General features: G+C 36.6%; 1 protein-coding gene across 1 annotated transcript in view; it reads left to right on the top strand.

The window, feature by feature from the left end:
- Positions 1-9990, top strand: part of CWC27 (CWC27 spliceosome associated cyclophilin) — a 201168-nt gene extending 191178 nt beyond the window's left edge. Inside the window, exon 14 of the mRNA XM_082723092.1 lies at positions 9369-9990. Coding sequence (XP_082579218.1) covers positions 9369-9531 — 163 coding nt within the window. The 3' untranslated portion in view covers positions 9532-9990. The remainder of the gene's footprint in view (positions 1-9368) is intronic.
- The last annotated feature ends 3983 nt before the right edge of the window (positions 9991-13973 follow it).

The following is a 13973-nucleotide window of genomic DNA, read 5'->3' as shown; positions in this document are numbered from 1 at the left end:
AAGTGTCTGCCTTTGGCTTGTGTCATGATCCCAGAGTCAGACGATTGAGCCCCATGTCTGGCTCCTTCTTCAGCAGGGAGTCTGTTCTCCTTCTCTCTCTACCCCTCCCCACCACTCATGCACACACACACACACACGCACTCTCTCTCTCTCTCAAATAAATAAAATCTTAAAAAAAAGTTAAAAATTAGAGTTATCCATGTAAAGATGATCGTGGTATAGTTGGGTATGAAATGCAAATTATACGACACCTGGGTGGCTCAGTGGGTTAAGGCCTCTGCCTTCATCTCAGGTCATGATCTCAGGGTCCTGGGATCGAGCCCCACATCAGGCTCTCTGCTCAGCGGGGAGCCTGCTTCCTCCTCTCTCTCTGCCTACTGTGATCTCTGTCTGTCAAATAAATAAATAAAATCTTTTAAAAAATGCAAATTATAAAATGTATAAAATATATGCATTATGATCCCTTTATACACACACACACAAATATCCATATATATATTATACATCCATATGTATTTATATATATATTCATATATTCATATTCAGAGAGATGCACAGGAAAAGTACAGGAAATGATGTACCTGTATAAGTTTATAATAATTATTGATGAGCTATGGAATTACAGATGATTTTTTTTTTAAAGATTTTATTTATTTAGTGGGAGAGGGAGAAGCAGGCCTCCCACTAATCAGGGAGCCTGATGCGGGGCTCAGTCCCAGGACCCTGGGATCATGACCTGAGCTGAAGGCAGTTGCTTAACCAACTGAGCCACGGAGGCACCCAAGACTGGATATATTTTAAAATATACATACAAGCCTCCAAAGTAAGTAAGATCAAATAAGTTATGTGTGTATGACGGTGTACACAAAAACATCTGAAAAAGTCTATGCAGTATAATAAAATATTATGAAATATAACTTTATACAAGCACAGTTTATGTGTAGCACATATATACAAAATACAAAATAAAGTGAAATAATAAGTGTTGGACTTGGTGGAGGCATGATGTTTGAATCTCATTCTAATTATGTGACATAATTAGGGCGCATATCACAATCTCCTCTTCACAGATAAAGAAACAGGCCTGAAAAGCAATGTGACTTTCCTACAGTAGCATTTAGTGACTGAACTATAACTCAGGTCTTCCAACTGCAGTGCACAAAAGTTTCCATAGAAAGTGTCAGAGAACTCAAAAGTAAGGATACTGAAAGCCAGGTCAGTCAGAAGATTTTTATAAGGGATGGGAATTACACTTGGGCTTTGAAAGGATAGGGGACACAGACCAGTGGGAAGGGGGTGGTAGGACATTCCAGAGAAGTGACGTGGAAAGAGTATGCTGCAGGCCATCTATGATACAGAGCTGGGTGTGGTCCTTTCAAAGAATCAAATGTGGGCAAAACTTGAAAAATGTTTTGTCTTGCTGAAATTTTTCTTTAAAAACAAAAAGGGCTATTTTTGCTTTCAAATGCAAATCTCCTTTCCCTCAAAAGAAACCTTCAACCAGATCATTTAAGTTTCTCATCTGTAGTCCTGTAGAATAATAAACTTTAATAACTAGGAGTTATTTAGTTGGGTTTCTTAGGAATTCTAATCTAATAGAGAAATGAGAAGCTGTCAACACAGTATACTAAAGACAAATTATGAGGATGACAGTTTCACAAAGAATGGCAAGGCCTTTCAACCCAACTCAAGGGAGGCTGTCTGAGGACAATATATGTGTTTTGCCCCCACCTCAGATCTCAAAGACAAAGAGTACAAAAGACAAATGTCAATTCATAGGCAATTTAAGTGGCCATTTGAGGAAGATAAGTATTGGATTTTCGTAACATAAAATTAGTAGTGGTGGGAATACTTTGTTTTAGCTTTTTGAAATATTAACCTTTTCTCTGGTGTTGTGGAGTTTGAAAGTTACTGACCTAGAAAATGCAAGGGTTTATAAATGTAATAGCTAAATAATTCAGAATTATATATATTAATATTATTAAGGAGAATGGTAAAAAAAAAAATTCAAAATTCTAGCCGAAGGTTTTAGAAGTAACCAGAAGTGACTGGTTACCCAGAAACATTTATTAATTCATCAGAAATGTATTGAGAGTGTTCTTCTTGCCAAGCATTGGTGACTGGTGCTGGTGCAAAGGCAAGTAAAACTGAGGCAACTACAGTTGCGGGAGCCTAAACTAGAGAAATGTACAGAAGAGGGCCTAACCCCACTAGAAAAAGAGGACAAGCCAGGAGAGGAATCAGGGACTGGTTCCCACAAGGGATGACACCTCAGCCAAGGCAAGGGAGAGAAATGTATCACCATAGAGAGGCAGGAAGCAGGCAGGAAAGTGCAGGTCTTGTTCAGGAAACTGCAAGTAATTCAGGATGTCTGGGGTATAAATGGGATCAGAGAAGGTGATACAGGAACTTGAAATCAAAAACCAAATTCCAAAGTCCAAATAAGAAATTTGGGTTTCATTGTGTAGACAATGGGGAGCACCAAAGGATTTAGCACAGAAGAGTTTTCATGGCTAGATTTGCATTTTGAAAGATACATCTATAACAGAAAAGACCTGGATATCATCATCAACCACTGTGCACTCCTTACTAATTAGATGACTGATAGGAGACTGCCAAACAACCAACCTCCGAGGGGCAGGCTACGGGCACTTGGCTCTCCCGCTTTGGGACTCCAGCTGAAGGGGTGTCCCAACCTAGCATCCTCATTTGAGGAAATATAAGGTGAAACTGAGACTGAGATTCTAGACAGCGCTACTAAAGACAATAATGGGATAAAAATTTACAGTGAAAATTACTTTTTTTTTTTTTTTTTTAGCAAGTTTTCTTCTAAAAGAGAGGTATCTTTTCCCAAAGAGCCTCCTATGTTGCTCAAGACATTTGTGAAACTTCTCTTTTGGAATTGATTTAAAGGCCAGTCTGGGAACTAAACAAATAATCATTCTTGTCTCTTTATAGTTGGATTTAAAAAAAAAAAAAATTTAGTCCAAAATAAGCACTACCCAATCTGATTTTTTTTTTAACTTAATCACTCTATTTAGCACTGAATTAACTTTCGGATTGTTCTTAAAGTTAAATCCATCTTCACATGATGAACATTTCTTACCTCTGAAGACATTTATTAGAGTACCTCACCAACTACTTACCAGCTACAGGTTTCTTGACCATGAATCTCACAGATTGCCTGTGCAGTGGGGGTGATGACAACATCTTTCCTGCCTCCCCCATACTACTACAACTGTGAAGATTATAGCAAACAACATGTGAAAGCTTTTTGTGGAGAGCTGTATCCATAGATGCTCTTACTGTCACCTCACGCTTTGCAAGCAATCCCAGATGTGCATTTGTTCTGGTGTCTGTGTGTGCATCTCCCTAACAGACTGTTCGCTTTAGATTGGCAGGGCCTGGGTCATATTTGGCTTGCGTCCCTGGTGTCTGACACAGGTTCTCACACATAATATGTCCTCAGATGTTTGTTGAGTGAAGAATTAAGTCCAGTTTCTTGCCTTATCTTCAAATGATATATAAGAAAAGGATAATACACTTGAGATTATTCAGTTAATGAGCTCAGAGGCCACTTATGCTTCTTCAAGTACCTGAGTAGTTCATCATTAGAAACTGGATGTTCATCTCTGAAGGGGCCAGAACAAATGGCTGATGAAATAAATCAATGTGAAAATGTAATGATTCTTAAACTTCAGTGCTGTAGTCTTAAATTTGACTGTATTTTAAAGTCACCAGGAAAAAATTTTAATTACCAACTTAATTACCAATGCTGGGGCCCCATCCCAGCACAGTTAAATTAATACCTCTAGAGGTAGAAGCCTGGCATAGTTTTTAAAGCTACCCGAATGATTCTAACATACAGCCTGTGTTTGATGCAGGGCTCTAGGATTAGTCTATGTAAAACTACTTTAAAAAGTATCTATCAAGGAGCACCTGCCATTCTCAGTCGGTGGGGCATGTGACTCTTGATCTCAGGGTCATGAGTGCAAGCCCCATGTTGCACACAGAGTTTACTTAATAAAAAAATTAAAAATAAAAAAACCCATCTAGTTTTACAGTAGGAACCATAGTCAGTAGAAAAGAAGATAAGGCATGCTTCCACTGAAGTCTATGAGTACAACCAGCCATTAAGTGATAGGAGGACAGTGGAAAAGCAGCAATCAGTATGTGCTGAGCTATGAGAGGTCATGAAAAGGTGGGCTTGTGCTGAGCATGAGACTTTGTGCAGACCTATTAGACATTTTAAAAGTTTATCACAAAAATAAAAGACGTTCCCTGCCCAAAAAAGGAGGCCAAGTGTTAGTTTAGCAGACCAGCTAGTACCAGCCAACAGGCCTGGCCAGTACAAAGGATCTGGGGGTTTTGCTTTACAATACAAATCACCATTCTCGGTGCTGGGAATACAATTATGAACAAGACTCAAACCGTCTCGAATAACTGATGGTCTGATCACAATTAAGTGGATAGCCAGTTACAAAAGGGTAAATGATGAAAGAAACAAAATAAGGTTGGTAAGATAGGAAGATGTAGTTGTTAGAGAGTTTTAAGGGTCTGGCTGAGGTAGTTCAGTCTAATACAATAGTCAGTAATTCCTGATCAAAGAAATATATTAGAAAGATTATTTTAGGGGCACCTGGCTGACTCAGTCAATAGAGCATGTACTCTCGATCTTGACGTTGTGAGTTCAGCCCTGTGTTGAGTGTGGAACCACTTAATTTTTTAAAAACTTAATATTATTTTAGAACCTTTGCAGGATTGGAAGGAGAAATAGTACCGATGTAGAACAGTTAGAACACCGACCAAAGTCTAAGGATGGGGTGGTAAGTTCCTAAATTGGTGAGACTTGGAAAGGAGTAGTTTATAGATTTCCTGAGAAAAAGATGGCTATTTACAATAGAAGCATAAGTAATCTTGTGCTTATGCTTAATGCATTTTAGTCAGAAACAAATTTTTCTGGAATTCTATATTGTACTACTTACTGTATGTTTGACAATAAGTACCTTTCTTGTGTTCTCCATTAATATCAATTGCTGTCATTTCTTAATCTATTTCACAATTTGGGAAAACTTTAAAAACTGAATGTCAGATTAGTGAGTTTAGTCAAGGTCCAGGTCCTTTTTGAACAATCAGTTGTTTACTTTGTTTATAATTTCATACAACCCCACTTGGGGGGGGGACAAAAAACCTGTTCTACCAAATAACCTCTATGAAAATGTAAACCTCCATATTTCTGTAACACACTGAAGTCAGTGCTCTTATTTGAGAATCTGAGCTTATGTAAATTTTTTATTAAAGAGAACTGAAGTTTTTGTCTTTGCCTTCAAGTGAACCTTCTAAAATGTTCATATGTAAATGATCAGTGTGCAATTAATTCCAAAAAATTAACTGCTCTTGTTGGGCCAGTTCCATGACCAGACACAGAGTGAATAGTATTGAGTTATCGAGAGATACAGTATTGTAAATGACCAGACCTTATGTACCTGTAGTATAAGTCTGCATTTGTATTCTCACAGGAGACTGTAAAATGTGGGCATGCTTTCAATTCATGCAGTCTGTGATTTATGGAGGCACATAGGTCAGGAGTTTATTATGCTGAAAATCATAATAACTGTTTTGTTCTGCTTTTTAAAATGAAGTGACCAAAGCATGTTGAAAGATAAATGGGTGAACCATTTGATTATGCTTTTATTTCTATTAAAGATTAAATATTATTGCTGAGTAACCAGCCATGCTAAGTATTATGATATTAAAGCTGAAGTAGTTTGTAAGCTGATAGCCCCTTCTTTCCTCTGGGTTTAGGTTTGTTATTAATCAAAATGTTGGACTTGTTTAGTGCAGTGGCGTATGAAACAAACAGTTGAAAAAGACAGCTACTTTAATTTACGGCTTTCTGTTTTTTTCAAATTTGTAGGAAAATCTGTTTCTCTTTGTGGACTTTGTGCTATTATTCACATGTTTAGAGTTCAATTCTTATACCAGAGCCAACTAAATCCAATGGTTGCAAGATACTCTCATGGGATAGAAAGGAGGAAGGTGCCTATAAGGTTTTAATTGACAAGTTCTGGTAAAGTCATTTTTGAAATGTGGGCAGTCCTAATAGAAATGGGTATTACCAAAAAATCCATCTGTATTTTTGGACAGAGAGAGCAATAATTTTTGAAATAGAAAATGTTTATATAGAAAGATATTAATAAGTTAAGGACAGTGGTTTTGTTTTTCACTATCAATACAGGAAAATTGAATAAAATTGTTTTAAAGGTTATGTTTTGAGCTACTTCCTGGTTTCAGCTTAGGTATCTGCACAAGAATCATTTGCTAAACACTTACTGAAATGCAGTGTAGGGTCTGTACTCCCCACAATGTGTGGTAAAAAACCTTCAAAAGGACATCCTGCCACCCTTCTAAACTTGTTCCTCAGAAGTGCAAATACACTTAAAATTCCTAAAAAATATACTCTGTGGGAAATGCAGAACTGATCGTAAGATGTGTCAAAGAAAAATACCACCTCTTATTACCTGAAACAAAAAGTTTAATTTATTACTTAAGCAAGGAAGAGCTATGCTTTTAGGTCCAGTTCCTGGGCAAAGTGGGTTGGAAATCTTTAATATAGAGTTTTGGGGTCAGAGATTATTTAGGGATTGACAGCCTCAGAAGCCCAATACCAACAAGAGACTGTCGGTGATTGGTTGGTTTCAGAAATATGATTAGTAAAGTCCACCACTGACTGATTAGCCAACTATCAAAAGCATAAGGCTCTCACTGACTAGTTGGTTTTCAAAGGTGTATTTACTGAACTGAGTTGTCACTGACATTTAGGTCTAGGCAGATCATCATTAATTGATTAAATCCAGTTCAATTATGTTTCAAAGTGGTTCTAGTTGTTCTTTGTTAACCATGAATGTAGAACAATCAGCCTTTTTCTAGGAATTGGGAGTTTTTTTATTCTCAGAAGCTAATACGTAAACACTGTAGGTAACTGAAAGCATAAGAAAATCAGACTTGAGGAATCCATTTAAATAACCAATGATCCTATGATGCATTTCCTTTTTCTTTCATACTTGTAGTTTCCAGGATTTTATGAATATCTCCAATTGAAAAGTTGTAATCAAAACCTATGAATACCCTATCTTCTTCCTCCCACAGAGAATATACAGATTTGTCCTACTAAATTGTGTGATTATCCATGATAAAATTGATGCTATTTATTCTGTTACTGTAAACTTAATTCAGAGCTCTTTTTTCTATTTCTTCCATTAAATCTATCTGTTTATCTTAAAAGAAGATAGAAACAATTTAAAATGGAAACTAAGGAAGCATGGGCCACATTATCACCATTTCTGAAATTATCTATCAGCATGGTTTTTCCACTGTACTTGCTATGGTAAAGAAGTCACTATATTTTCTGATTTTCTTTTTTGTTGTTATTTCTTTTTTTTCCTTTTTTATATAGTTGCCATACAGTGTTATATTAGATTTAGGTGTACAACATAGTGATTCAATTATGTACACTTTATACCATGCTTACCATAAGTGTAGGTACCATGTCACCATGCAACACTATTACAATGTCGTTGACTATATTCCTTATGCTGGGCCTTTTATTTCCATGACTTATTCATTCCATAATGGGAAGCCTGTACATCCCACACCTCTTTACCCATTTGGCCCATCTTCCCACCCCTCTCCCCTCTGTTCCCAAAGATTGCTGTCTGTATTTATAGGTCTGATTCTGTTTGTTTGTTAATTGATTTGTTTGGTTTTTTAGATTGTACATCTAAGTGAAACAATATGGTATTTGTCGTTGACTTATTTCAGTAAACATAATACCCTCTAGGTCCACCTAGAGGGTGCCATGTTGTAAATGGCAAGATCTCCTATGACGCCTTTTGTAAAAAAAGGGTGTTTACTAAAGCAAGAGAAATGTAAGAAGTCAGCAGTTCTGACAGGTGATAGGGCATTTTCATGTATTGAAATAAGTTATGAAATCTGATGCAAATAACAAATTATTAATAATAAAGTATTAAAATGTGCATGTGACTTACCTCATTTGGTAACTTAAAGTAAATTCTAGGTCATCTGTATAATAATATCACTTGTACTAATTGCATTCCAGTAAGCTCTTCTGGGATGGAAGGGGTGGGAATGGTAGTTAAGACTCAACTTGTCAGCCCTCAAGAACAGTAGCTAGTGAATGCTAAGTACCACTAATATTGTAAAATTTTATTTCTCTGCAAAATCTTTTCTTCAAAATGTAAATATATCCATGAGAGTTTATCACATAAGTAAATTTCACTCAGCATTTGTGCTACTGCAGGGAAAAGGGGTGGGAGGATTTGTGTTGGTACCTACTGCCCAAATCTCTGCTTGTTCAGGGGAAAGAAATTAATGTAATATTTGGGTTTCATGTGAAAGTTACAACGGGTGTATGGGGAGTGTTAATCCGATAGGCAATTTAGCTCTATCAGCTGTGATAAAAGTGTTGGGTATGCCCACTTTAAAATTGCTTAACTAACAAGTGGGAAAAGCCTTAGTAGTTTTGTTTATATTATCAAAACTGAACTTTTCTCTTTCCAGATTCATTCAACTGCCCTGAAATCTGGTCTTTGACTTCTCCATTTATTTCTGACACCTCCTAATGGCGGCAGCGCTAATCACTTACATATTTCCCTGCTGCTAAGGATAGCCAGCTTATGACCACTTATGATTCAAGCACATGTTGATACCTTAAGACCAGTAAGCATTTGATAAAGTGGGAAAGCAGGATGGTTAAATTTGTTGTAATCAACAGTAAGAGGAGGAAATTAGTCCATGGAGTTATGCCAAAGCTTAGTTTCCTTTTGCACGAAAAAAAAAAAATTTTTTTTTTTTTTTTACCCTGCAACGCCCCAGAAAAGGCAGTCTTAATACCATTTGAACAAGAATTTTCTTAACACATTCCTGACTCTTGACCCCTTTAACTGCTGAAAACAAAAAGATCAGATAGGGCTGGTTTGTTGTCTGGAGTTCTGCCCCGCAACCCTGGCTAAGTGACTGTGCTCTTTAAAGGAAGTTGGCAAAATGCTCTCTGAGTTTAGTTGAAGGAACACTTCTGGGGAGAATTCCTTAACCTCCCATCAGGAAAGGACCTTCAAGTGAAGACTGAGGCAAAGAGACTCATTACCAAAAGTACAAAGCAACAGAACAAACTCCAGACATGTTTTTCAAATTTAAGTGGTTTCCATGTGGTATAAGCACCAATAAACAATAAACCCATGTTGGTGTTCTGTACCCTTATGGTTCATTATGCCAAGGACAGTATAGTATAAAATTTCTACTTTCTGTTCTCCTGCCAAAATCACTGAACCATCTCTCTCCCTCTTTAGGATGTCACATGTACTTCAGTTTGAGGATAAAACCAGAAAAGTGAAAGATGCAAGCATGCAAGATTCAGATACATTCGAAATCTATGATCCTCGGAATCCAGTGAATAAGAGAAGACGAGAAGAAAGCAAAAAGTTGATGAGAGAAAAAAAAGAAAGAAGATAAAACAACAGTAATGTTTAACTAGAACTAGCTAGAAATGTTCCTGTAATAAATGGCCTCATAACAGCCATTGTTCCCAACAGCATCACTTATAAGGGTGTGAAGAGAGGTATTTTCAAACCTGTTGTCTGGTTTTGAAGAACAGTTATCTTGTTATGTAAATCGTGGAATGATATAAGCAAATGTTTTTGTTTACCGATACATGCTTTTCCCCCATTTGAACTTTTATATTGCTAAAAATGAAATAAAATAACTTTACTGCCAGTTTACATGTTAACTATTTGTAGACTGTGGCAGCCTGTGTGTTATCTCTTTATCCTAAATATGTAAAGGCTTTGTTTTCAATATTTTTTTAATAAGAAGTTCTTGCAAGAAAGAGTATTTAAGGGAAACCTCCCTGGCATTCTGTTATCACATTACTGAACTTGGAATGTAATAAAAAAAAAAAATACATAATATAAAGATTGATTTTTGTTGTTGTTCTGGATCTAAGTATCTAAAAATAGCCACATCAGTAAGACTCAGTAGCCCCATGCCATAATGCTTGAGGATTCCCCAAGGGAATATTCTCACCTTCATCTAAGCCAGCACCTGGGTTTTATAAGTACAATCAAGACATTAATACACTGAGTTATATCAGCCAAACTTTACTGCACACACTGGCTAATACAGGGCTACCAGTCTACTGCCCTGCCCTTCTCGGCATAGCAACAGCAGGAGAACATGCAGAGTTCCCATTCTAGCAAGAGAACTAACTCATAAAGAATTTAGCCTTGTTGAAAACCAATCATACCGGTTATTTACTATATATTATCTTTTTTTTACCCAGTTTTTCTAGAATCCGAATCCTCAAATTATACCACAGGCTGACTTTCAGTTACCTAATAAAACCTCACCAGCCACGTTTTTTTCAGATAGTGTCTCATTGACTCTCTTTTTTCTCAAATGTAATCCGACAGACTTTCTCTAGAGCACTTGTTCCCAAACTGTAGTCCCCAGTATTACACTGCAGTGGCAATAGTATCACTTGGAGACATGTTAGAAATGCAATATGTTGCCATACTCCCCACCACCACCACCCTACCTCCAGATTATTGAATCTGAAACTTCGAACCGAGAGGATTTTTTTTACACAGATTGCTGGCTTCGCTGCAGATGATTCAATCTTTGGAGCATGGCAATATCTAGTGAAATTAAAGATATGAATATCCATTTATCCAAAAATTCTAACCCCAGGTCTGTCTCCTAAAGAGATTCTCACACATTGCTCAAGGAGACCTGTACTAAGTATATATTGAAGCATCAACAAAAGAATGGATAACTAAGTTGTTGTATATCCATACTATGGAATACTATGTAGTGAAAATCAATAAGCAAGAGTTATATGTATGAGCTTATCTTAAAAATAATGTGAAAAAAGGGAGCCATCTATATAAAAATTTAAAACATGCAACACAGCATTCTATTTTGTTTAATGATGTACACAATTAGCAAAAGTATAAAAACATGAATGAGAATAGTGATTACCTATGAAGAGGCAAAAGTAACATATAGGGGCTTCATTTGTGTTTGTAATGTTTCATTTCTTAAGGGAGATGTTAGGTACTCAAACCTCATTATATTCTCTCTATATTCTAGTATGCCTGAGATATTTCCTATTTTTTCCTTTATGATCACATCTAGAACCTGAGGTGAGAAGAGAGAAGGACTCCCAGTAGTAAAAAGAACACTTTCTTTTTTGCTTCAGAAATAGGAGAAAGTTTCAAAGAGGAGAGGGAGATGATAGTGGTATTCGAAGAAAACATCAACACCCTCCAAAGCAGGGTGATTAAACACAAACCCACGAAGATACAAGCCAGTGTTCAGAAGTGTGCCCAGTCTCCCCTCACCACAATATCAGCTGTTTTACAGATATTCACAATGCAAAATTATGTTTTCCAAATTCACAAAGTTTCTGTTAGTTATTCAGAAATACATTAGCACTGGATTTCTTTATACAGTATAATCCTATAGGTTTCTTTCTGTTTCTACTTGAATGTGTCCATCTTTAAGAACAGATGGGACCAAAGGCCTCCAGAGCACAAGCCAAAAGAATAGTATTTGTAGGTGTAAAAATATAACTGAGTGGCAAAATTAAACTCTCAAGTTGGTTGAATGCTCCTTATCCTGCTTGAACCATCAGGAGCAGAAAAATCTGAAATTCTACAGAGATTAGAATCCCACCTGAAAATTTCACCGTAATAATAAAATTCACTTAGAAATTAACTGCATCAAAGCAATAACAGTTTTTTAAAGCTTGAGAATATAGTTAAATAATCTATTAAATATGGTATTAAATGTGTTTATAATAAAATCTTTGGCATAGCAGAGGAATGTTTGGGTGCCCCCCCCAAAAAACATCAATTCAAAGACAAAAAATAAAAAACATAAGAAAATTAGGCTTTATAATTCATTCTAATTTTAAATTTATTTGTATTTACTTTCCTTTTCTGTGTCTTGCCTTAGGCATGTCACCCTGAAACAGTGAAGTCTATCAGTATTTCTTGTTGGTTGTCTATCACAATCCCGGACCTTCTGGAGACCAAAGAGAAAAGTGGGGGGCTGTGGGGGTAGGGAAGGAAAAAATGAAGCAAGATGGGATGGGGGGGCACCTGGGTGGTTCAGTGGGTTAAGCCTCTGCCTTCAGTTCAGGTCATGATCTTGGCGTCCTGGGATCGAGCCCCCCATCAGGCTCCCTGCTCATCAGGGAACCTGCTTCCCTCTCTCTTTCTGCCTGCCTCTCTGCCTATTTGTGATCTCTGTCTATCAAATAAATAAATAAAAACTAAAAAAAAAAAACAAACAAACAAACAAACATGGGATTGAGAGGAAGACAAACCATAAGAGACTTTTAATCTCACAAAACAAATTGAGGATTGCTGGGGGTAGGGGGCGGTGTAGAGAAGGTGGTTGAGGTATGGACATTGGGGAGGGTATGTGATATAGTGAGTCCTGTGAAGTGTGTAAGCCTGATGATTCACAAACCTGTACCCCTGGGGCAAATAATATATGTTAATAAAAATAAATAATAATTTTAAAAAAAAAGAAAAAAAAAAAGCAACTCCTGGCAATTTTCTTCTCATTTTCTGACTAGCCATTTTTTCACTTTGGTTAAAGCTTTTGGCAAGGTGGAAGTTAAAACTTACCCTAGATCTCTCCTTTCTCAGTAGGTAATTGAAGTAAATGCAGATCTCTAGAATTTTTAATGGTGTAATATCAAAACACATATTGTTACATGCCTGAGCTTTCTTTAAACTCTGAAGCCACACAGTAATATATCTGCTGCATTTAAAAATGGGGACAGCATAGAACAAGGTCAGTAAAATGTGTGAGGTGAGTGGTTTGCTGCTGTTGTTTTTAGAACAAGTTCAATAAGCTACGGTGTCCTTATCAAACTACCAAGTTTCTTGATAGGATCTGACGTGTGAGGTACATAAACCTGTTCTGTTGTATCAGTGTGGCCTGTATGGAAAAGGTTAGATGAATGTAGAATATTGCCCAAACATGCTGTTTAATCTTGGTGATAACAAGGAAAAAAAAAAAAAATAGAGGTGTCAAGTGAGTTACCATTGAGAGTTGTATCAGCATAAGCAATTTGTATGTACGGGGTGTAAAGAAGTTGAGAGGGGTTACATTCTTTAACACTGTCATTCACAAAAAAAAGAGGGGGGGTCTGGCTCCTCTATGGCTTTGACTCTGTTCCAGTGACTTTATACAGTTTATCAGGTGCTACCACTTCTGCTTACTAGAAAGCAGGAAGTTTTCCTGCCACACATAAATTTTATCTTCTTGATTTACCTTTTTATGAAAAGAAGTGAAACAGAAGCCATATTTTAAAGAAATCCTTTCCAAGAAGAATTTGATGGAATTTTAATTCCAAGAACACCAAATCTAATGGAGATGGATATTAGAAGTCCCCTGTTTATAGAAAGAATATTCATTTATTTCCCCAAATCCCCTTCACCAAAGCCCTACAGGATATCTTTGTCACGGGTGCTAAGAATTTCATTAATCCCTGTGCAGAGTTATTTTCAGTGGTGTACTGGTAAAATGGAAAGAAACAAAAAGCCCTGATTTGTAGCATTTGCAGATTTCCATGGTGTAAATACCACAGCTGACTTGAAGCCACCAAAGGAAGCCCCAATATACAACTGGTTATTTTTCCCATTCTGTTTCACAGTGAGCTAAAAGCTTATATAGTAACTCTTGCACAGACACCAAAGAATTCACAAAAGCTTTTAAACTTTTTCCAAGAACACAATCTTCATGTGTATTTCTATTTTATGTGATTACTTCACGTAATTTGGTCAAGTTCTAAGTTCTAGTAACATCCGCATTCTATGTTTTTATGACCAGTTTGTATCTTTAGATTCTCTTTCAACAAAGCCACTTTTATTTTTACGTTT

This window comes from Mustela nivalis, assembly GCF_964662115.1.
Source record: "Mustela nivalis genome assembly, chromosome: 3".
Classification (NCBI taxonomy): domain Eukaryota; kingdom Metazoa; phylum Chordata; class Mammalia; order Carnivora; family Mustelidae; genus Mustela; species Mustela nivalis.
The sequence above is the reverse complement of the archived record's forward strand: the minus strand, read 5'-3'. Positions and strand labels throughout refer to the sequence as shown.